Source organism: Antechinus flavipes, chromosome 2, assembly GCF_016432865.1.
Source record: "Antechinus flavipes isolate AdamAnt ecotype Samford, QLD, Australia chromosome 2, AdamAnt_v2, whole genome shotgun sequence".
Taxonomy (NCBI): domain Eukaryota; kingdom Metazoa; phylum Chordata; class Mammalia; order Dasyuromorphia; family Dasyuridae; genus Antechinus; species Antechinus flavipes.
This window is the reverse complement of record NC_067399.1, coordinates 628,310,675-628,336,735: the sequence shown is the minus strand read 5'-3', so window position 1 is coordinate 628,336,735 and position 26,061 is coordinate 628,310,675. Positions and strand designations below refer to the sequence as shown.

At 34.6% G+C, this 26,061-nt stretch overlaps 1 protein-coding gene across 1 annotated transcript in view; it reads left to right on the top strand.

Annotated features, from left to right (window-relative positions):
* RET (ret proto-oncogene) overlaps window positions 1–25,423 on the top strand; it is a 49,471-nt gene extending 24,048 nt beyond the window's left edge. Inside the window, exons 9-17 of the mRNA XM_051981994.1 lie at window positions 718–865; window positions 2,772–2,879; window positions 7,660–7,874; window positions 8,044–8,166; window positions 10,432–10,502; window positions 19,024–19,161; window positions 20,304–20,403; window positions 21,953–22,100; window positions 23,658–25,423. Coding sequence (XP_051837954.1) covers window positions 718–865; window positions 2,772–2,879; window positions 7,660–7,874; window positions 8,044–8,166; window positions 10,432–10,502; window positions 19,024–19,161; window positions 20,304–20,403; window positions 21,953–22,100; window positions 23,658–23,815 — 1,209 coding nt within the window. The 3' untranslated portion in view covers window positions 23,816–25,423. The remainder of the gene's footprint in view (window positions 1–717; window positions 866–2,771; window positions 2,880–7,659; window positions 7,875–8,043; window positions 8,167–10,431; window positions 10,503–19,023; window positions 19,162–20,303; window positions 20,404–21,952; window positions 22,101–23,657) is intronic.
* Window positions 25,424–26,061: the final 638 nt, after the last annotated feature.

Genomic DNA, 26,061 nt, shown 5'->3' with positions numbered 1-26,061 from the left:
TGACTTAAGAGAGTAGAAACTTAGTTGGGCATTTCTGGCACAGAGATTATTTCTTTGCCACATTTCCATAGGAATTCAGAAAAATCTATAGCAAAAGTGAGAATATAGCTTGGAGTCTATGAAGATGAGAAAGAGACCACTTATAACCTGTATATGCAGATAGTTGAATCTCAGGAGAAATCTGGTATCAGTGTTGTACCTTAAGTTATAAACCAGATGCCTTAGTCAGATATTACTAGGCAAGTTGTGTAAATGGGTAGTGGTTGTTTTCAACTTTAAAGTTTAGCCCAAGAATGTTTCAGGTCCAAAAAGCATTAAAATGTGTGGTAAAGTTTTCCACAAAGCCGGAAAAAATTAGACTAGTTAGAATTTGGGAGCTTCCCTAGAGGAAAGTCTTTATTTTGCTTCACTTTTTGAAGATGAAACTCCCTTATAATGATTTAGTGTATGTACCCCTCACTTTGGATCCCAACCTCTTATCAAATTCCAGTCAACCCTAATGATTCCAATTTGAGTCATGCCTTTTAGGTAGTTGATATATAAAGTTACTGACAAAATTCTCTCTCCTCATATCTACCCTTTAGAAAGTGATGGGCAAGTTATTTTTAAAACTTTTAAAACATTTTTTTCTAGTTATTCCATAAGCTTCTTTTCATTTTCCTATCATCACTTTGTCCTTCTTCCCTCCTCTTGCTTTTTTCTCTCCTCCCAATTCAGGAGGATCCAAAGTGGGAATTTCCTCGGAAGAATTTAGTTCTTGGAAAAACCCTAGGAGAAGGAGAGTTTGGAAAGGTCGTCAAGGCAACAGCTTTCCGACTCAAAGGGAAAGCCGGCTACACCACTGTGGCAGTGAAAATGCTGAAAGGTACCTTCCTGGCCACACACTTTTAAAAATGTTGATTAGCTACCCACCTCTGACTATAAACAGACTGGTAGAATTTGGATGCAGGCCCTGCTGCTCTCTTTGCCAAGTGCCAGCAGCACTTACCAACGGCTATTTATTTATATTCCAACATTTCCTGATGAGAGGGAATTCAGATAGTGCCATGATGATGTAAGCCATAGTTTCCACTGGCCTGGGCTTAGGTCATGCAAAGAAACACTAATATGCTTCCAGAAGGCCAGAACTTTTATTTTTCTACTCCTGTAGTTAAAATTAGTCATGTATACAGACAACTCTCATTTGAAGCAGATAGTCTCCTCTTACAGAACCGCCAGGAAACTTTCACCATGCTGAGAAATTCCATTGATCAGGAATATTATTAAGTAAGGTGACATTGGCTGTGGTGAGAACAAAAATTCTCATTCCAGGGGAAATATTAAAAAGTATACTCATTATACTTCTCCCCCTGCAGTTTTCGTTTTCTGGAGGATTATATTTCAGATAATGCATGTGATGGAGGTAGAGAAAAGTTTAAAAAGCAACCTATCCAAAAATTGCTTCTGATTCCTACAGAGAAGCAAATAAGCTTCATTATTAAAATTACAGTTGTTGTAAGAGTCTTAGCAACCAAACATCTCATATATCCCTTACCTTAGAATAGTATGGTAAGGAAAATTTATTTCCAATACAAAAATAACCCATTATATGACATTTTAAGTAAAATGCTCAATGTCTTTATGAGTTTGCTAAATACCTCTAGACATTTACACGTGATTTGAGTGATTTCATCATCAATAAAACAGGACTGAGTCAAAGTGTCCAAATGGATGGTTACAAAACAACTGGCCTTTATCCCAGGTGATTTAACATTTGATTCTTAATGCAATTAGCTAGGGCAGAATTAATGCCAGCTGGAGAGAGATGAGATGGTATATGGAGAGCTAGATTTTAAGTGTACTGCTCTAATAAATTAGTGTGGCACTTACAGTAATTGCCCAGCTGTTAATGAATTTTTGTGGCACTCAGAGAAATCACCATCATAAATGCACCATAAAAACTTGTCTTAAATAAGGTCATGTTGGAAGGAGTTACAGCAACTGCTGGGACAGGGATTTGTGTATAGTTTAATTGGGGTTTTTGATTTTCTCAATCACCACCTGACTGCAATAGCATACTTGCCAAAAATGGATTTGGGAGTGGAACAGGAAACAATCCCCACTCATTTTCCCAGCATGATTTGTGCTATGGTGGATATGGTCACAGGGATACTTATTATGAGGCAAGAGTGCTAGTTAAACATACAACTCCAGCATTTTTAGGCATTAAAATTACTCACCATTGCTATTTACCTTTCAAATGACTAATCCTCATGTGACAAATGAGCTCATACCTCACTTTGAATGGAGAGCCAAGACAAAACTCCCTTTTCCAGAAAATCCTTAAGCACCAGCAACCTTGGAGAAATCTCTTCCTCTGGGTTTGAGTCTATGAACCTCAGAATCTCTGTCAAGCACACATTATGGATCAGGTTAAAACAGCAGTCAACATAGAAAATGATGGTAAAATTTTGAATGTTGGTAGCTTGGGATGACAGCAAATCTGTTGATTTTTCATATTTAGATCTTTCTCTGACAGCCATACAGAATGGAATTGGGAATGAAGAGCTCCTTTAGACAATTTGATGTAATTAAAATATTATTAACATAAAGCTTTGGTATCATTTAAGATTAAGACTTTCCATTATCAAGGTGATAGTCACCAAATACATGACTTTCAGTAAAATACCATATTATCATCCTGGACTTGTAAGCCAGAATGAAGCTGAACTAGATTGAGAAAGACCAGAGGAGATTGGTTTTTAACCTACCCTGTTTCTAATGCTTTTCAGAAAATGCTTCTCCAAGTGAGCTCAAAGACCTGCTGTCAGAATTTAACCTGCTAAAACAGGTCAACCACCCCCACGTCATTAAACTCTATGGCGCCTGCAGTCAGGATGGTAAGGATTTCCATAGAACCTGGTAATAAAACAAATAAGGAAGTTATACTCTTGTACAGAAATTGGAGATTTAAAATGACTTGGAAAATGAATTTTAAGCATCTTCTTTTTCTTGTACCATTTCTCTCATTTTCTCCTTCTCCTCTGCTCTTCCTAATACTCCTTTTTCCCTCTAATTACTTCCTTTCACTCTCCTACCTCTCTGCTTATCTTTCTTCCTTTTGTTTTCTTTCTTCCTCTCAAGACAGAGAGATGCATCCCCCAAAATTCACTCCATGAAGGAGACCTAATTACTTTTCATGGCAACTTACAGTGGCCTTTTTGAAACAAAGGATTATTTCATAATTTCATAATTTTTTAACAGCTCATGCTGCCTTATGGTGGCATTTGTTTTTGTCAGTATTTGGGTTGACTTTTCCTTTACCATGTACACAATGGGTATTTCTGTGTAGGGTCTGTGGGCCTTCAATTTGCAAACACAAAAAAGCTACCTCTCCCAGCTGTGTTTTCATGGACAAACTGCTATTTAGCCCTTCTTAGCCACATTTTGCATTTCCTGGTGGTATTCTATGGTCTGTAGGCTGTATGATGTCAGTGCACATTTATACTACTGTTCCCTGCAGAAACCAAAAAGTGGGATGCATAGCGATTGGTGTCATTTAACTAATATTTGATATTTTTTATAGTTGAAGGAAAATCCATTTATGAATTTCCTTAGAATGTTTCTGGTGAGAGCCTCTCTTCATGTAGTATAACATGATAATATGAAATGATACTTAGAAGAACAATATACAAGAATGACCCATATCCTAGAACCAATCAATAAACATTAAATACTTTATATATGCCAGAACTAGATATTATTATTATACATAACAGAATTAGTATATATTTAGCATTAGGTATATACAAATAAACATGAAATCATCCATGCCTTCAAGAAGCTTACATTGTTTGGGGAAAACAATGTGTAAATGTACAAGAATAGACATAAGTATACAAAGTAAATAAAAGGTAAATTGGGGGAAAACTATGAGCTGTAAGGATTAGGAAAAGTATCATGCAAGCCAGCATTTTAGCTATGCATTGAGGGAAATGATGTTTTCCTTGTGTCAGAGATCCTTCATCAGTATGTCAGAGCCATCACTCATTATTTGGCGAAAGTGTCCATAGCATACTAGGATTACATTCATCAAGAGTCAAATAAATTGCAAGTAAAATGTTATATTTACCTTTAAGAAAAAAAGACATTTTATTCAATCATGGATCTCCCAAGCTGTAAGATTTTTATCGTAGAAATATACCTTAGAAATCATCTTGTTTAACCACCTAGCTTAAAAATGAGGAAAGAGGCCAACAGATTGTCTCAAAACTCACTGGTACAATCTGTCTGAAGTTCTTTCTGTATTTGAGACTGCCTTTGGAGGTCATTTTCATTCACTCAGTAAGAAGGAACAAATAATTATTTATCTACTCCTTCTGATAATGCTTGAGGGAAAAATAACTCTCCAGGAAAAAAATAACTCAACTAAAGTATTTTCCAACTTGACTGCAGCAGACCAGTCAACATTTTTAATCTTCCTATTTTTAGTTGCTCAATTAATGGCAGACTTTGAAGATACCACTATGAGACTTTGAGATCTTTATTTACTATAGAAGATTGTGTTTTTATGGAACACTATCTATTTGTGGATCTCAAAGCATTTTTTAAAATGCGTTGATATATTTTTTTTATTTATATCACCTTCTTGTCAGTCAGGTAGCATTTATTAAGTTATCTACCAAGTGTCAGTTCCTGTCCTATGCGCTGTCCTCCCATATTCAGAGAACAATAACTTAAAAGAAATGGGGATGGGGCAGAGAATGACAATTCAGCAAAACTATAGAGAGAACAGTGATATTGATTTACAGAAGAGACAGGTAAACAAAAGTGGGAAAAGAGGAAAAAGAAAGCAGAAAATGAAAATAGGAAGTTATATTTCTTGAGGCAACTTTTCATCAATGTAACAGCTATAAATATTCTGTGTATCAGTATTTAAGCAGATATATGCCAATTTCAGGTCATATGTACTCTGATGAATAGTGTCAACACTAGAAAAGGCTTCCCTAGAAACTCCAGGAAACCAAGTTTCTTAAGCATCAAACAGGGGTTTTCCTGCACAGCTAACAGATTTATTAGCAAGAACTATGGAAAACTAAGTATATCTCAGTGGAAGCAGGTATGATAGAGTAGCATGTTATAATGAGCTAGAAAATAATAAAGTATGTATATGTAATAGTTATTATCTCTAGAATCTATCATATTTTTGTATACATACATGTATGTATATACATGTATATGTAGTAGTTATTTATCTCTTGAATCTACCATGTTTTTTTGTGTTTGTATGTATGTGAGTCCTGAAGAAAAATTCCAGAGTTAAGAAAAGAAACTGTCCTACCCTGTACCTTATCAGGCAAAATTAATTATTCCCTGAAAAAATAGTAGTAGAGTTTCAGGAGAAAAAAACAATAACAACAAAAATTGAACACATAGTGATAAACCATTTAGAAATTATGAAACCACCCTTTATTTCAAACAGATTGGAAAAATGCAAGTAAGATTCAATAATCTGATAAAAGTAATTTGAATCTCTGAACAAAGTGGGTTTGGGAACTTTACAAAGAGAGAAAGGAAAAGAAAGGCATATTCTTTCCTCTCCCCTTTCATATACAAGGTCCATTGGGAGAGTGAGCTAGAGCTAAAATAAACAAGCAAAAAGAATAAAAATGATGAGATGTATGAAAGGGACTATGCAAGACAAAGGGGAACCTCACAGATTATGGTCACTGAAAGTCCTTTTGCTCCTTTGTAGAATCCTTATGAAGTTTCTCTTAGGTATAACTCTGCTGGACTCCAAGAGCTGGCATTTTTACAATTCATACATATCAAGTATTAGTTCTCTCCACACTGAGGAGTCATACTCCCTGAAACAGTCTTTCTCCAGCTGATCTATAGTTATCCTCTCCATATTGTAGGAGTTAGGGACATGGTACCCATCATGATCTGGAAAATCTGGATAAAATAATAAAATAAAATCTGCATAAAAATTTTTGATCCTCACTTGGGACCAGAGAAGTCTGAATTATTATGGTATTAAAAATAAAATATGTTGATATTGTACAATACTATGCATATGCATTTCTGAGTTTCTAAACTTTTGTCTGTATCATCTGCTGGTCTGAATATGTGTTGTCTGCAGCTTTGGCAAAACTTTCCCCAAATTTCTATTTAATTTGTTAAGCCAACCCAAGGTATATCAAAGCTCCCAAGTGCCCCATCCATGATGGGGAAAGTCATGATATGGAAGGAACAATTGCAGTTTGTTCTTGGTTTTCAATGCAAATGTTGCTATTGGCAATTTCTGTTCTTGTGGACACTGCTAGCAATGCTGCTGGGGCTCCAGCTCTTCTATCTTCAGATGTTGATATAATCAGCTTTATCTCTGGATATCCAGTCATCCAAGATAGTACATAATAAACCGAAGAAAGAAGTGGCCATGTGTTCATAGCCTTCATAGCTTGGACAAGAAGGCAAATGAGGCAACTCAGGAGACAGAGATGTTTCCCTCTTCTTTTCATAGGAGTTTTTCTACTTTCCCTCTCATCACGTCTCTTGCTTGAGACAGTGAGAAACACTTTGATATAATAGAGAGCTACCCTCAGAGCCTATAAGGAAAATGTGAGTCCAAGTCCAAATCTCTGATACTATCTGTGTGGTCCTGGGCAAATCATGTAACATTTTAGTTATTCCTTACGTACTCCTTAAGGTTATAAGATACAGAGACGGTCCCAACCTGGTAGAAGAAAATTCCTCACCTGAGAGTTTCCTATACCAATGAAATCCAAGATCTAATAGCTATCCCTTGTATATGTTATAGAGACACACACACACACGCACATATATACACTTATATACATATATCGTGTATACACACACACACACACACATATTGCAACATGCTTTCACTATCCTAGTTTCTCACTTCTGGGGTCAGAGAAACAAACAAACCAAATCCAATCTCTCTTTTCCAATTCAATCCTTTAAATATTTGAAGACAGAATCATATCCTCTTTGAGTTTTCTTTTCTCTAGCTTAAACATTCCCAGTTACTTCAAAATATCTTCAGATAGCATGACTCTGAAGGCAGAGATCTTTGAGAAATAATCTGGATTTGGAGTTACTCTTGGAATTGGGTAAAATTATGAATTAGATATGAAGTTTGCTTGTGGTGCTCTCACCTTTATCTTTCTATGTTCTTTGTTCTTCTCACACAAAGCTCCCAAGTGCTCTCATACTGTTCTTTGTTATTTTCTACCTGGGAGAAATGTAACTTGACATGTTCATTAATATTAAAGTCTTAAGAACTTAGTGTATATAAGAACACTATCCTTAACATCCCCCTTCTTTATGTCTGTCTGTCTTTCTCTCTGTCTCTCTCTGTCTCCTTCTATTTTTTTCTCTCTCCCCCCCCCACACACTTTTTAATGGTAAAATGTGTCTTTCAAGCCTTTTTATCCCTTTTAGTGCCTACCAGAGTTCCTTATATTTAGTAGGAATTAAATTTATTTGTTGATTTGAGACATTGGAAGAAGAACAATTCTGTTACATCCAAATTACATTATAGGAACAACCAGACTCAATACATAGAGCCATGCTTGTTCTTGAGTATGTGGATAGCTCAATTCCTTCCATACTTCAACCACTTCCATAACTGACCTGTGTTCTTTTGCCCTTTAGGACCTCTCTACCTGATTGTGGAGTATGCTAAGTATGGTTCTCTGCGGAGCTTCCTCCGGGAAAGCCGGAAGGTGGGACCCAGTTACATGGGAGGTAATGGCAATCGGAATTCTAGCTACTTGGACAATCCAGATGAGAGGGCACTGACCATGGGAGATCTCATTTCCTTCGCCTGGCAGATTTCCCGAGGAATGCATTATCTTGCAGAAATGAAGGTACCGTGCTTACAGACTAGCTTTGCTGGGTCTACAAGGAGAGCCATCCTTAAATATCATGAGTTTGTGCTTACCCCTCTTGTAATCAGCATTGCTCATCTCATTACATGTCATTCTGGATTATTAGGTATTGGGGAGTTTTTGTTGTTGTTATCTTTTTTTCTTCTAGCTGGTCCACCGTGATTTAGCAGCTAGAAATGTCTTGGTGGCTGAAGGACGCAAAATGAAGATTTCTGATTTTGGCCTTTCCCGAGATGTTTATGAAGAGGACTCCTATGTCAAAAGGAGCAAGGTAATTTAGGGATTTGTGAAGCTATTTAAGCAATGGCAATATTTGTCATTGGAAAAATTTGTGCAGTGATGGTCAAAATGTCATTCCCAGTATAAAAGGGATAAAAAGATAGGTCTGATAATTGTCTTATAAGGACCAAGTATTCTAACACCATTAGACTATTCACTCCCACTTGAAAATGGAAGGGTTTTTAAAAATACCTAATCTTGCTTGCTGAAGATGATGTTTAATGAGATTCCAATATTTTAAGATAACCTTGCTCAGGAAAGTCCAGATGGTTCCAAGACACAATCACTTAACCAATGAGATACTCTAAATGCAAGATGATTTAATGTATTTTGTATAAGGAAGGAAAGGAGAAAGACATTTTTGTTTACTTTTCCTATCCTTTTAAACTGAAGGGAGAAGAAAAGTTACATTTTGCCCTTTAGATATAATCTTTTATTCTTTGCTGATCACAAAGAAAAGACTTTGAAATACATTCATGTTTTCTCTAAATGTGTTTTCAGTTATTATTTACTTTTTTTAAAAATCATGATTTCTTTTGAAGGTCATCTAGTGCTATGTTTTTTTTTTTAAATAATTTTCTTCTGTTCAGTTCTTCATCTTGAGTTTTTAGAAGAAAAGGTCATGATATTCTTTCTGTGTAATTATAGCTGTTAGCCAACAAAAAGCTGAAATAAAATAAACAAGAAGTGATGACTAATACTCAGTAGAAAGTTCCATGAAAGTAGTTCATAGGAGCTGGAAATTTTCCCCAAAGCAGGCAGCCTTAGCAGTGAAGTCTAGTCTGCTCAGATGCAGGTGAAAATGATGTGCTAGGAAGCCCCAAGCCTCACAAATATGCTCTCTTTAGTTCGAGTTGACTTCTGGATTTCTAAATCTATACCAGATTCTCAGAGTGCTAGGTTCTTTTGTCATCCTGAGAAAATCCTATTGCTTTATCACCTTTTTCAATGCAACCACATTGATTTATCTCACTAATTTTATTTACACCCTGTGCCTCGGATCCCTGATTTTAATTTCTCTGTGAAGGAAATGGATTCAATAGCTTTGAGGAGTGAGAGAGATGGTGGAACTGGCAGGTCAGTACAGGAAGGAGAAGAAGCAAAATGCAGTAAATATCCAAGGCATGATTAGTGTAACTTATTTATGCTACATCTAATAAATATCAACATAGTATAACATTAAAATGATGTTTTTTCATCATGTTAGTGATGAGAACCATAAAACAACTATGTGAAATATGCTTTTTGCTACATGGTGCTAAGAACTGTCCTTTTTTGTTGTTGATTTAGTGAAAGCAGTATATTTCCCTTCTTGAGCTCTAGCTATGTATGAAGCTAAAGCTACCAAAAAAAAGTTATATGAAGAAATCCTGCTTATTTATCAATTGCATGACTTATTTGAAGAGGGTTCTCTCACTTTCAAGTTCCTTTACAAAAGGAGAAGAGTATATTTATTATTATAAGAGTTTTGTATTAAACAAAAATAATCTAAGGACCTGTCTTCAAATCTTCTGACATTTATTTTCTATTAATCTCAGTTTTCTGAAATGCAAAATGTGAATAATAAGGTCTATAGGAGCTGTTTGCTGAGTTACAAGCAAGGCTCAAATGAGGGACAATTAAATAGGTGAGTGGATAGAAAGATTATCAAGATAAAGTGACATTGTTAACTCTGTGCCAGGCACTATGCTGAGAACCAGAGATTTAAGAACAAGCAATGATGCAACCCTTGTACTCAAGGAGATTATATTCTAATGGGCGAAGACCACACATGAAGAGCAGCAGTCCTGAAGTCAGGAGGACCTGAATTCAAATCCAGCCTCAGACATTTAATACTTCCTAGATGTGTGATTCTGGGCAAGTCAAGTACCTCAGTTAAAAAAAAAAATACATACATATGTAAAATCAGATTTCTTCTTTAGGAGGAAGGGAGCACCTAAAAACTTTTTGTGGATTTTCCAGATTGCAAGGGTGCTGTTCTTCTAATCCATGCTATGTGGAAGGGATCACTGTATGCCAATTCCCTTCTTATTCTGATAAGTGGCTGCTAGACACAGGGAGAAGCCCTAAACAAATAGGCATATTGACCAAGTTGTTTTCTAGGATTTGGGCCTGAGTTTCCTAGCAAGGTATAGTATGTGGTTGTAAAATAGGTTATTCCATTCACCACACTATGTATTACATTTCCATTTAGAGTTTGATCAGTTGATTATAAGCTACATGAATGTCTTTTTCCTTTTTTTCCTTCCTCCCATAGGGCCGGATTCCTGTAAAGTGGATGGCAATTGAGTCTCTTTTTGATCATATCTACACTACCCAAAGTGATGTGTAAGTGTGTACTTCTGTGGAGATTTTAATGATTCTAGCTATTCTAGGATATACTCATGATTACAACATTTCCTATTACATTATTTGCAACAATAATTCCTATTACAGTGTAGCTCTAGGAATGCATAGCCAATCATGCATTTCTTTCCATTTTGAGTCATGCTTCTGAGTTGATTGTCAACTTTATAGTAGCTAAAGTTCTGATGATCATTACTAGAATACCTGAGAAGTGAAATAGGGGTTACTGGTCACTCTCCTATATTTCTCTTCTATTTCAAGTACACACCTTTGTGGGTGTGCTGGGAATTCAGGGACAAATATGTAGTTACCTTTATTCTTTCACATGAAGACTTTAGATCTAGACTGATAGTCAAATTGCAAGGAGCATAAAAAGTTGCATCTCAGTGTAAAGTTAGTCTCTGATTAAGGGGAGAGTGTGAATTTGAGGTCTGTAAACATTGTAACTTTTGTGGAGCCCAGATTCTTAAAGATTTATAGTGGAATGGGCCATGAAAAAAGATTAATTGTCCAACAAATTAATCTACTATGACAAAAAGAACGGAAATAAAGATTTGTTTTTATCAAAATAACTATCTTTGATGGTATGGGCCATTCATACAGGACTGTATGAATGCTCATAGGATATGGATGATCCTTAAATCTAAAGCTGGAACTAATACCACAGACTACTTAAACCAAGTTCCTCATTCTACAGATAAGGAAACAGCACCAAAAAGATTTAAGTGACTTGCTTGAGGTCACCCAGCAAATTATAGGGAGTAAGTATCAGAGACAGGATTTAAATTCACTTCCTCTGACTTCAGAGACATTTGTACTGTACTGTCTCCTAAGAACTGGTACAGCCATTTTCTGAGGCTTAATTTTCTTGTGATTTAATATGAATTTACAAAAGTTATGCAAAATATGCTGTAAATCATACTTAACCTTACTTGAATACCAATTTTTTTCTTTTATTAAAGTGATTTGTGGAAAAGTAATTTTTTACTTAAGCAAAGTACATGTAACTTTATTCCATTTCTCTCTGTAATCAGCTTCTTTCCTTTAGGTTTGTTGATTTGAAGAGGTGTTTTTTTATTTGTTTGTTTTTGTTTTTGTTTTTTTGTACTTGTATGTGACTTTTGACAATAGTCTTCCAATTGCATGGGTTTTTTTTTAACCCCCCCATTTCCACCAATTAGCAGCAGAATCAAACAGGTATGTAAACTCTAATAATGCTAGCTCTTATCTTCTTTTTTCCCAACACACATGGGGTTATTCTAATATAGCCTCTGTCATCCAGTTTCTAGCTTGTATAATCATTAATCATAAATCACGGGCACATTTGGGAGTAGGCTCATTTCAAATCTTTCATGGATGGCACATTAACATTTTTACATGATTATTGTTTATTCTAATTATTGAAGGAAAAGAGTAGGGGAAGAATGAAAGCTGGAGCAGGAACCAGTCTCTGCCCTGTTGTTCAAAGATGTGGTATTTACAAAATCAGAGTTGAATTGGAAGGAATCTTTGTTGTATAGCCTATAACTGAGAGAAATTTCTGCTGTAATTATTCATCCTTCATTTTCAAAAGAGTACTGATGACATCACTGGTGATATCTTGACTTGCTCATGAATTGGATTTAAATGAGACAAAGTTGTGCATTAGCCTCATTTTCTCTTTCTGAGTCATTGAAATACAGTGGCAAGATACAAATTAAGACAAGTAGCAGGGCTGAGGATGCAGTGGATGACATTGGCTACTTGGATATCTGACAAAGATCTAAGTTCTACAGCAGTTGCTTCAGCCACTTTCATAGTTGTTGGAACCTATTGTTCTCATTTGCCTATTCTTTTTTTATGATAACAGTTTTCCTGATATTGAACAAGCCCTGAATTCCTGGTATAAATCCCATTTGGTCATAGTGTATTATCCTGCTGATAAGTTGCTGTAATCTTTTTGCTAATATTTTATTTAAAATTTTGCATCGATATTTATTAGACTGATTGGTCTGTAATTTTCTTTCTCTGTATTAGCTCTTCCTGCTTTAGGTATCAGTACCATATTTGTTTCATAGAAGGAATTTGGCAAGACTCCTTCTTTACCTGTTTTTCCAAATAATTTGCATAATAGTGGAATTAATTGTTCTTCAAATGTTTGGTATAATTCACTTGTGAATCCACCTGGCCCTGAAGATTTTTCTTAGGGAGTTCATTAATAGTTTGTTCAATTTCTTTTTTCTAAAATGGGACTATTTAAGTAATTTATTTTCTTTTCTGTTAATCTGAGCAATTTATATTTTTCCACATATTCATCTATTGTGATTAGATTGTCGGATTTGCTGCCATATAGTTGGGCAAAATAACTCTTAATTATTTCTTTAATTTCTTTTTCATTGGTGGTAAGTTTGTCCTTTTCATTTTTGATGCTAGTAATTTGTTTTTTTTCTTTCATTTTTTCTAATCAAATTAACCAAAGGTTTATCTATTTTTGTTGTTTTTTTTTCACAAAACTAACCCTGTTTTATTTATTTGTTCAATAATTTTCTTAATTTCAATTTTCTTAATCTTTCCTTTGAGTTTCAGAATTTCAATTTGGTATTTAATTGGGGGGTTAATTTGTTCTTTTTCTAGCTTTTTTAGTTGCATGTTCAATTTGTTGATCTCATCTTTGTCTATTTTATTCATATATCTCTTTAAAGATATAAAATTTCCCCTAAAAACTGCTTTGGCTGCATCTCATAGGTTTTGTATGTTGTCTCATTATTATCATTCACTTGGATGAAATTATGGATTGTTTCTGTGATTTATTGTTTGATCCACTCATTCTTTAGAATTAGATTATTCATTTTCCAATTGGTTTTTAATCTATCCTTGACCCTTTATTGAATATAATTTTTATTGCATTGTGGTCTGAAAAGGAAGCATTTGCTATTTCTGCCTTTCTGCATTTGACTATGAGATTTTCATGATCTAATACATAGTCAGTTTTTGTGTAGGTTCCATATACTATCAAGAAAAAAAGGTGCATTCTTTTCTGAATGTATTCACTTTTTTCCAGAGGTTTATCTTATGTAGGTTTTCTAGAATTCTATTAATCTCCCTAGTTTCTTCTTTATTTTGTGGTTAGACTTGTCTGATTCTGAGAGGGGAAGATTGAGATCCTGATTGAGATCCTTCACTAGTAGAGTATTGCTGTTTATTTCTTTCTGTAACTGGCTTAAAATCTTTAGGAATTTGGCTGTTTTACCACTTGGTGCATTCACATTTAGTATTGTTACTGCTTCGTTGTTTACAGTACCCTTTATCAAAATGTACTTTTCTTCCTTATCTCTTTTATTAAGATCTACTTTTGCTTTATCTGAGTTCAAGATTGCTATCTTAGCTTTTTTTGTTGTTGTTTTTTACCTCAGCTGAAGCATAATATATTCTGTTCCAGCTTTTTACTTTTACTCTGTGTTTTTCTATGTCAAATGTGTTTCTTGTAAACAACATAATTTAGGATTCTGTTTTTTAATCCACTCTATTATTTGTTTTCATTTTATGGGATAGTTCATCTCATATACATTCACAGTTATGATTATCAGCTCCAAATTTCCCTCCATCCTATTTTCTTCCTTGTATATACTTTTGTTCTCTCCATCCTGTCCTTAGTAGTGTTTTTTTAAATCACTCCAGCACTATCTTATCTTCTATCACTTCCTCTCCCTTTCTCATATCTTTTTTTCCTAATTTTTCTGCTCTCCCTTTTATTCTGCCACTCCCTTTTCTTTCCCCTTTCTCCTATTTTTTTTATAGAGTTAAATAAATTTTATATCCAACTGAATGATTGTTATTCCCTCTTTGAACCAAAACTACTGAGATCAAGCTTCAGACAATGCTCCTCTGCCTCACTTCTTTCCCTGTTTTATAATAGGTCTTTTGTGCCTCATTATGTAATCAAATTTGTCCCATTATATCTCCCCTTTCCTCTTTATTCAGTACAGACTTTTTTTTTTTTTTTTTACCCTTTGATGTCTTTTTCTTTGATATCATCATATTGGAGTCCATTCACAACTACACCTTCCATTCAAATGATGGATCTGTCTGCCCCAGTGATAGATACAGTTCTCAAAGTTACAGATAAAGTTTTCCCATTTAGGAATATAAACAGTTTAAACTTTAAATAATTTATATTTTCCCCCTCTTTACTTTTATATGCTTCCCTTTAGTCCTGTATTTGTAGATTAAATTTTCTGTTTAATTCTGTTTTTTTCAATAAAAGGCCTCTGACTTCATGGAAGATCCATTGCCTCCCCTGAAAGATGATGCTTAGTCTCACTAGATAGCTAATTCTTGGTTGTTACCGTAGGTCCTTTACCTTCCAAAATATCTTATTCAAGGCCTCCTGTTCTTTATTATAGAAGCTTCCAGATCCTGGGTAATCCTAATTGTTGTTCCTTGATATTTAAATTGTTTTTGTCTGGCACCTTGCAGTATTTTTTCCTTAAGATGGAGTTTTGAAGTTTTGCAAAAATGTTTCTTGGGGTTTTTCCTTTGAGATCTCTTTGCAAAGGAGATTGATGGATTCTCTCAATGAGTATTTGCCTCTTAGTTCCTAGAATATTAGGACAGTTTTCCTTAATATTCTCTTGAAGAATGTTATTATAGTTGTTTTTGTTTTTTTTTTTTGATCATGGCCTTCAGTTAGGTCAATAATTTTTAAATTGTCTCTCCTGGATCTATTTTCCAGATCGGCTGTTTTTCCACTGAGGTTTTTCACATTTTCTTTCATTTTTTTCATTCTTTTTAGTTTGTTTGACCAATTCTGGCTGTCTCATAGAATCATTAATTTCCATTTATCTCATTCTAGATTTAATGTGTAATTTTCTTCAGTTATTTGTATTTCTTTTTCCATTTGGTTAATTCTTTTTTTTTTTTTTCCTGAGGCAATTGGAGTTAAGTGGCTTGCCCAGAAACACATAAGTATTTGAGCTCAGAGTTGAACTCAGGTTCTCCTGACTTCAGGGCTGGTGCTCTATCCACTGTGCTGTCCAGCTGCCCCAATTAATTCTATTTTTTAAAGGTGGTATTTTCTTCAGCGGATTTTTTTTTTTGCATTTGACTAGTTCTATTTTTTTTAAAGAGTTTCTTTCTTCAGTCAATTTTTCCTTCTTCCTTTTCTAAACTCTTAACTCTCTTGCATACCTCTCATTTCTTTTCTAATTTTTTCTTCTACCTCTCTTATTTCTCTGTGCAGTGGCTAGAGCATCAGACTTGGAGACAAGAAGACAGAATTTCAATTCTTCTCTCAGATACTATCTCTATAATTCTGGGCCAGTTACTTAATCTCTCTCCTCACTTTCTTCATATATAAAGTAAGATTAACAAAATGATTTAATTGAAAGAGTTGTGAGAATTAGTGAGGTTACATGGAAGGACTTTTGCAAACTTTAAAGCTGTGAAAATCCTAGGAAATGTGAAAATTGGAGGTATTCTAAAGACCTCCACTGAAGAGAAGTCTGACCTGTTTTTTGTATAATTCTTATTGTAAGGGTGTTTTATCCAACACAAAGTTAAATCGACTTCTCTGTGATAACCATCCACTCCTCCTTGTTCAGCTCTCAAAATCCAAATGGAATAAAATTAATTTCTTCTTCCAATGGCAACCCCTTATATATTTGGAGACAGTTATCATCAACATCTTTCTTCTCTTCTCCAGTCTAAACTCCTTGGGTTTTTCTTTTTCCCAAATGATCCTCATATGATATAGATGTAAGGCATTTCATCATTCTTGTTACCAGCCTCTGGGTGTTTGAGCTTCTCCATGACCTTTGTATATTGTGGTTATCAAATTGAACATCACCATAGAAGTGTATTCACCTTTTGATGGTACAGAAGGACTTTCTTTTCCTTATTCCTGAAGTCATACCTCTTTTAGTATAGCTCAAGATCCCATTCATTTTTCTGGCTGTTGTGTCCCAAAAAAGACTCATTGAGCTTACAGCCTCCTAAAAGCCCTTCTGATGTTTTGTTTTTTTTTTAACTGATGATTCCAGTCTTTTCTATGTGAGGGAGAAGATAATTCTTGAAGCCACATATGAATTCTTCCTATTGAATTCCATCTTAAATTTACACAAAGCATTTTCATATCCTGTCACCAGTGTCCTCACCAATTTTGTCATCTAAAGACCTCCCCTCTTTCCCCCCAAAGATCAGTTTCTTGAAACTTATTTAACTTACTTAGTACTTCTGTTCAAGTCATGGTACATGATTCCAATCATATTCCTTCTTGCTGTGATTTCAGTCTTCTCTGCTTTGTTCTCCCGCGAACTGTACAATATCATGCTTCTTTTTGTACTCTCACCTCCCTCCTCTCTCCATTCTTCTTCATTCAACACCTCTAAATAGTTGGGTACATGCTTTCCCCCTTTTCAGGAAGGAGTTACTTTTGAACTAAGTAGGGGAGGGCAGGAAGAAACATGGCTTATTTGTGATAGCAAGCCAGACTCTTCAATATGTTGGAGACCCCTCTTTTCTTACAATTACTGCTCTATCTGGGGCCAAATAAGGAAGGGATAATCTATTTTCCATCTCTTCCTCCCCCCACCTTCAAGGTAACTTAGTGCCTGTTGTTAAATTACAATTTTGCAAAGGATGCCCCAATATCCAGGCACTTTTGTATTTTTCTGTGAAATCACTGACTTCAAACTTTTGACATTAATGACCTTTAATTTTAACTAGGCAAGATTTTCTTACCGTATAACTGATTAGATTATATTTATAGTGGACACAGATATCAAATAGCCAACTGAGAAGTTTGGGAGAAGGGAAGTCTTTCTTACTAAAGTATTAGCATTTTTGATCCCAAGGCTTGTCATTAAAGGTGGCTGTCAAACATGAAAGACAATAGGTGTTGTGAAAGACTTGTTTCTTGTACTGTAGACTCTAAGAATCTGATTGGGTAGCTTCCTAATGATTTGATATATGAATGAGTATTTTTTGACAGAAGTTATGTATTCTTTTCCCTTTCATCTGAGGAAAATTTTCTCTATATTACAGCACTATAAAGCACTGTTGATATCCCTTACCTTTTGAGTTCTGGAAGGGGGATTTCATTGATGATTTTATTCAGTGTCATGGAAGGAGCATTAGCTCAAATCCTGGCTCTTATGCTTACAATCTGTGTGTTTGAAAAAGTCATTTAACAGGGGCAGGTAGGTGGTACAGTGGATAGAGAACCCGCCTTGAAGTCAGAAGGACCTGAATTCAAATCTGACCTCAGATAATTACTACTTCCTAACTGTGTAACCCTGGGCAAGTTAACACTAATTGCCTCAGAGGTAAAAAAAAAAAAAAGTCATTTAACACACCTTTAGGACACAAAGTTCTTTACCTCTAAAATATGGTTAACCTAGAAACCTCCTAGGTTTCTGAACATATAGTCCTATGAATTATTTAGGAACATGTCTTATATGTGAGTGGGGATCCTATAGATCCTATTTCCAGTTATCTTACTGTATAGATAAAGGAAACTCATTCACAGAGAAGACTGGACAGCACTAGGTCAAACAGCTAGTTAATAGCAAGCAAAAACAGAGCCTGAGCTCTGGATTAGAAAGAAGCAGACCTTCCTGTTTTTCTGAACAGAATAAAGTAAAAGCATTTAGATATTTTGGATTGAGCCTGACTTATAGCTGAATCAAAGTTAGTTTCTTAGCTAATATAAAAGGTTATATATGAATATTATCACATCATTCAATCCACTTTTTTAGTGGATAGGACAGAAATTTTATTTTATTTTATTTTTTTAATTTTTATTTAATAATTACTTTATATTGACAGAATCCATGCCAGGGTAATTTTTTTACATCATTATCCCTTGCACTCATTTCTGTTCCAATTTTTCCCTTCCCTCCCTCCACCCCCTCCCCTAGATGGCAAGCAGTCCTATATATGTTGGATATGTTGCAGTATATCCTAGATACAATATATGTTTGCAGAACCGAACAGTTCTCTTGTTGCACAGGGAGAATTGGATTCAGAAGGTATAAATAACTCGGGAAGAAAAACAAAAATGCAGATAGTTCACATTCGTTTCCCAGTGTTCTTTCTTTGGGTGTAGCTGCTTCTGTCTGTCATTTATCAATTGAAACTCAGGTCTCTTTGTCAAAGAAATCCACTTCCATCAAAATATGTCCTCATACAATATCGTTGTTGAAGTGTATAATGATCTCCTAGTTCTACTCATTTCACTTAGCATCAGTTCATGTAAGTCTCGCCAGTCCTCTCTGTATTCATCCTGCTGGTCATTTCTTAATATTCCAGGACAGAAATTTTAAAGAAATACTGACTATATCTTCGTGATTGATAAAACGTGGATGTGTACATATCTGTTATTGTAGATGAAGTCTTCTTAAAGGCTAGATGTATTTAGTTTGAGAGCTTTGGAAAGGGTATGCATCCATGCTCTATAAAAAGTATAAGATTATTTACAGTATTCCTGGCTATTTGAATCACTTTAAGGACTTGCTTATTTTCTCAGGTGGTCATTTGGTGTGTTGCTCTGGGAAATTGTAACCCTAGGAGGAAATCCCTATCCAGGTATTCCTCCTGAACGTCTCTTCAATCTTCTAAAAACGGGCTATCGAATGGAGAGGCCTGAAAACTGCAGTGAAGAAATGTAAGTATAATTGATTTTATTCATGTATTTAAATTCTGGGATTTTCAAGGAAGAAGTAAACTGTTACATGAAACAATTAGCAGATGTCATTATGCTGATCTGATTAATTACTAAGTAGCTTTTATACCTTGGTGACTGAGCATTTCCTATTTTGCACACATATTGCAGACTGTGGTTTCTCTGTGACAAGGTCATGATACCCAGTAGTATCATTTGAATATTCAAGAGCCAGCCAGACATTTTAACCTAACACCCAAAGAAGGCTGCTTAGCAAACAAATGTAAAAGAAAAAAATTAATATATTTAAGGTACAGATTTTATGCCCCTTCAGCTGCCAACCTCTCAGCTACTTTTGTTCTCAAAGTAGGAGCTTTTTACTTACCTGACATTTGTATATCATATTTAATGTATGTCCTTTGGCCAATATCTTATGGGTATTTTGCATTGAAGTAAAAAAAAATCATTCAGTAAACGACTAGAGAGGGGTTTCATAATGTTCTATCAAAATCCAAAAATGATATCAAACTTCAAAATGGCATGCTAGAGCTAAACTGGCATTTTGTGCTTATAAAGAACCTATAAATAAATACCAATGGACAATTTCACATGGCTCATCCAAAAGTCTGCTGCTGAGCATGCATCCATTGGTGCCCCAGATACTGAACCTTAATGGTTTTTAAAATAGTCATTCAGTTTATAATAAATGGTTGAGTGAATAGGAAGCTGGCTTCTAAGTCAGAAAAACTATAACTTTCCAAGCAAACATTGGTAGAGGGAGTTTCCTCTTTGAAGAATTGCCTATGCTAATGTATGTTCATTTTAAAGCTGGAAGGAACATTAGAGGCCATTGAGTTTAATCTTTTCATTTTTCAGATGAGGAAACTGAGGTCAAGTGAGATAAAGTGACAAAATCATTGTCTCATAAGTAGCAAGTAGATGCATTTGAATCAAGATGTACTTGATTTTATATCTAGTACTCTATCTACTATACCATGTTGCCTAGATCAAAATAAAGAATATACCTGAAAATGAATGATTGTAAAAGTTAAAATATTTGAAAATTTTTATCTCTGGATATGGTGACTAAGAAATCAGTCCAAAGTCATCCTCTTGCTCCCATTGATTTGCTCTGTCTCTTGCAGGTACAATCTGATGTTGCACTGCTGGAAGCAGGAACCAGATAAGAGGCCAACATTTGGGGAGATCAGCAAAGACCTAGAGAAGATGATGGTGAAGAGTAGGGTAAGTTTACTTAGGTTTTTGGCTTCTCTTTTTCTAGGTTGATTTAGATAGATAAGGATTCCTCGTTCTGAATGATCTGTTACCATATAAGATACTCTCTAGCCAGGAATTTCAAATTCAGCGGTGAGAAATTTGCTGCTTTAATCAACAAATGATTCCTGTACCTTGGTCATTGAGAAAGTCCTGTTTTGTACATATATTGCAAAGTGTAGTTTCTCTGGATCAAAGTCATGATGCCCAGTAGTATCTCTCAAATATTCAAATACTAGTCAGATGTTTTAATCAAGCACCAAGAATGACTACTAGCAAACAACTGTAAGCCCCCCCCCAAAAAAAAAAAAAAAAAGAAAGAAAGAAAGAAAAAGAAAACTAATTGAATCAGCTTTGGTGTGATTGGAAAAGATAGAGCAAGTTTTAGATATTTTGTTGCTTCTTGGCTTGAGTAAAGGCAAAGTGTCTAAAATATATTATCTCAGCCAGGAGTGGTGCCGTACTGGTAGTCCCTGTTACAAAGGCTGAGGCAGGTAGGTCACTTGAATTCCAGAGTCCTGAGCTACAGTAGGGTTAAAACTCTGCTAAATCTGGCACCATTATGAGGCCACTCTTAAGGAGAGGTCCAAAGGGCTGCCTAAGGTAAAAGAGAATTGTCTCAGAGCAGAAAAGCAGAGCAAGTTAAAGCTTCTTGATCAATCAGTATCAAGAACAGGTCAATGAGTAAGTGCTATACTTCCATCCTGAAGAAGATAGACCCAGTCTGAAAAAAACAAAACAAAACAAAAAATCCCTAACTGGTCTAATTTTAGTAATGAGAGTCCCTGAAATTTATTAGACTGGTCCTTAGTTGATAAAGACACACACCATTTCGCAACCAGTATTTGAAACCTTTTCAGGATTTTGTTGGGCCTATTATTTGAACTTACTTTCCACTGGGCTTGAAGAGCTCCATCCATAGTGAAATTGCACAGTATTCAACTAATAACAAGAATTTATTAGATGCCTACTATGTGCTAAGCACTCTATAATGCACTGAAAATCTAAAGAAAAGGAGAGAAAGAACTTCTTTCTAATGGTGAAGAATAGGATAGCAGTTTAGAAAATTCTTTATTATTAAATGTTTTAAAACACCAGTGGGACATTGTAGTAACAGGATTTTTTTTAAAGGAAAGTTAAGTATCAAATATATCTGGTGAATTTTTTCACATCTATTATATTATTTTATCTATTATAATTATATATAACAATATTTTATATAATATATAGATATATCTATTATATTATAATATCCTTTTAGGAAATACACACACATATAATACTATTATATAGTTATTGGGAACACAATAAAATATGAGTGATTTAAGGAAGCATGTGTTCTAAGGTACTTCCCATTCTTACTTTGGTGACTGAAATACTTGTAAAAGAGGTCATGTAGAAAATATCCTAGATTGTTTCATTATTTACTCTTCTACCTGATGTCTTTGGGAAAGACTATGCTTAACATTGTTTCCTTTTCCTTGACCTGACTTTTTCATTTTTACCTCCATTTTGTTAGGACTACTTGGATCTTGCAGCTTCTACCCCATCTGACTCTTTACTTTATGATGATGGCCTTTCAGAAGAGGAGACTCCCCTCGTGGACTGTAATAATGCTCCCCTCCCTCGAACCCTCCCTTCCACATGGATTGAAAACAAACTCTATGGTAGAATTTCACATGCATTTACTAGATTCTAGCAACACACATACACACACCCATTCACCCACTCCTGATTTTTTTTTCCTTCTGCACTGTCCTCACACTCTGTATCCCTTTAAAGAGTGTTTCTGGTTTGAATGAAATCAAAGTTTGCTTGGAAAGCTTTTTTTTTTTTTTTTTTTTTTTGTTTGTAAATGTTAAACTTTGCATTAGGTTTATATTTCAGGCATTTTGCAACTCTGTTTAAAAAGAAAAGGGATATGAAAATAAGTAAAAATTACCAAATAGATATGATAAAAAGAGAAAAATAGATCAGGGAAGTATTCTCAGGGGAGGTTTTAAATGTGGTTAACAAATCAAAGTGTACACTTTGGGGGGATGGGGTGGGAAAATGGGATACATTATATCAGATTAATATACCTGTAATTTAACTGCTTGGGCAAATCAACTAGATTTTGGTAAGCATTTGCTTTGGGGAAAAAAATGAAAATGATTTAGCTCAATTTGGGAATGGGTCCCAATATATTTGAACAGTCTTGTCTCATACAATATAAATGCTTAATCTCTACTCTTGTATACAAGTGAGAGGTTTAATGAGCAAAGATATGTGCTTAACTTGAGATGGGATCTTAATTTAAGTTAGCCTGTCTAGACAGCAGAAAAAAGTGAGTGCTGCTCCTAGAGCCTTCAAAAATAATGCAGTGATGGCAACTCTGGAAAGTAAAAGCAGTCCACTGTTTTCACATCCTTTGTGTTCCTACATAGCATTATGATACCATCATAAAAAGCTGTAGCAGGTATTTTGAAAGAAAAATATTCTAGCATATTGTGGTAGTGAGATGGACAGTAAATATGGTTCTTGCCAAAACTCCTACTTTTTGCCTCCTGATTAGATGTTCAAAAGATTATATTTTTTGTCTTGTAATTTTGTAATTTAAAAAAAAAGAAGTAGAATTTTTTCTTAATTGAGGATTTTCCATTTTTTAGGACATTGAATCTATGATTTGTAAATGACTGGATTTAGTGTGGATTCTAGATGTAGTATCTTGCAGGCATGCATGCTTCTCTTAGAGATTTGGTCCTTATCCCTTGTGGAATAAGCAGAAGTACCTGGTTCCATGATGATTGCTAAGTAGGCTTATTTTGGCTTAAAGTATTTTCTGTAACAACAACCACCACCAAAAAAGCAAACAAACAAGCAAACAAAACAACCAACAAACAAAAATCTTAAAATCTTTTGGTTGCAACGACCTGTTTGGGACAGCATTATGCTGTTTTCCTTTTTGCTGCTATCAAAATATGTTTTGATATTGGGAAGCTTATAAAAGCCCAAGCTGGTAGTTCCTTAAAAGGTAATTTTATCAAGAAAACTTTTAATTTTTTTTTTACCCATTAATGTAATTTATGTATCAAAAACCTGGAAACAGAATATGCACCATGTATTTGGTGCAAAAGTTACAAGTTTTGTTTTAACAACAAAGGGAGTTTTGCCAAGGGCCTTACTGTCTGCACATGAAGTTTTGGTTCTTCAGTGCAGAAAAAATTATCTGTTTTCATTTTTAGGCATGTCATACCCGAACTGGCCTGAGGAGAGTCCTGTCCCACTCACAAGATTCGATGGCACTAACTCTGTGTTTTCAAGATATGCAAATGATAGTGTATATGCTAACTGGATGGTTTCACCCTCAGCGGCAAAATTAATGGACAAGTTTAATAGTTAAAATTTCTTTGTGAAAGGTAATGGACTCACAAGGGGGAAGACACATGCAAAGAATGGAAAGTCCACTGGCTCGTTCTTTGTGCAATTTAAACTGGTTAAGCCAACATTAATTTCTAGAATAGCAAACTCATTTTTGGTAGTTTGTTTTAACTTTTTTAAAATGGCTTTACTTAAAATTACTAATGATTCCCCCATCTTGGAAAACATATCAAACTGGATGAGAATTCTAATTCCAGTATTTTATTAACTCTTTTTTTTACTCCTCCTTCCCCCACTCAACAGAAAGTTCCAGTTTGGTATCTGATCACTACCTAATGAACACTTCATGCTTTCAATTTTTCAGGTTAGTTATTCACAGAAAATGGTATTAGTATATAATAATAGTTTTACCTAAACCACTAATTTTTTTGGTTGCTGTGAAACAAGGCAACACAAAAGCATGAAGCACAAAAAAATCATAAAAATATTGTTCCAAATTAATTGCACCTGTTTGAAAATCAGAAGGTTAGCAAAAGCTTGATGCTATAATGAAACCCTGTCATGGGGTAAAGAGAGAGCAGGAAATCTCAGTACAGAATTATCTCAACATTTGAGATCTGAAAATTTATTTTACAAAGGTGTTGTTATCTTTTCTTAGCAAAAAAAATTGTTTTTACCAGATTTAAAACTATTCTAACTTTTAGCACAATGGAGAGAAGTTTGATACCAGATATGCTATATATAAAGACTGATGTAAGTGAAGAGGGCTCACAAAACTACAACATATTTACCATTACATCCATCTTACTACTATTACATAATTCCATAATCATAATTATTTCTATGAGAACAGTGTAGAAAATACTGAGTATTTTCAACTAAATATGTTTCAGAGATTTCTCTCAGTGATTCTGGATGGCAGAAGGGACCTTTTCAGCTTCCAGTCCCATTGTATGCTTTCAATACATAACGTCACTATCAACATAGCTTATAGTAAATTGTTCATCTTGCAAGTTAATGAGTAGCTTAGACTCACATTCAGTTTAGTTTGTCCAACAGTTTCTATTACCAGCTTCTTTATATAGGAGGCATTCTAGCTAATTATGTTAGAAATAGCATTAACCATGAAGAAGAGATGCTACAACTTGGAACAGGAGATCATACAGTTTCAGTAGAGTTCAGAGAATGTTTTGGCTCTTATAGAGCTTCCATGAAAAGGTACATGGATGGACTATTTTTTTCTTGTGTTTTGTAATTTAAAGCTGCTGTAGCAAGAATTTTTGTTCTTTTAAAAGTATTTGAACTCACAAGCAACTTATTATATAATTCAGTGTTCCTGAATAGTCATATTTATTCAAAACATGATTCATGTGTTGTAGTTTAACTTGTAAGTCTCTGTGGGTATTATTTTGTTGTCAGCACAATATGTTACCAGTATGCTCATATCTATCATTTCATAAAGGAGAGTCGGGTTGCCAAAACACTGCCTGGTCTTTAGATTTCAAGCACTGTGATAGGATTTAAAATAGTTTTCATAAGAATACTGTATTTTATAAAAAAAATTAAAAAGTAGTACTATTTTAGCTTTTTGGTTTGACTGAGAGAACTAGTGTATGCATTGATTTTATATATATATATATATATATATATATATATATATATATATATATATATATATATATATTCTTCCACTCTTATGGTATACTGGAAAGGAATGAAGATCTGACTTGTCATGTTACAGAGCCTTGAGTTTATGACATTTTGAAGGTATACTGTGACAGTTCTCTTTTAAATAGCTTTTGTGGCTAAATGTTTGCTTTTTATGTTTTATGATAGCTTTATCAAATAGAAAAATGTAAGGATAGACTCTCTAAATAGTAAAAGTTCTTACACAGTAAAGGTGCATTACTGTAGTAAGTTGACCAGCCCCTATGAAAAGAAGAAAAAGGAGTGTTTTCAGAATGTCTTGGTTGATGGATATTATCTCTGGCTTCATGCATCACTTGATGTCTGTTCCTAAACTGGGAAAATATTAGGATTTACCAGGCATATGGGTCATGATTTATATATACATATGTGCAGGAGAACTTACCAAGGACCAAGTAAAATCTCAGTTATTTGGGGAAAAAAAGATTTGAATTCTCATTACTAAAGGCAATTATACTATGCTGATTTTTTTTTTTTTTTTTGGTAATCAAACCAATTTCAGTCATTTAAATAAAAAAAATCATGTACCATAAAAATTGCAACCTTCCTTTTTTTACATTT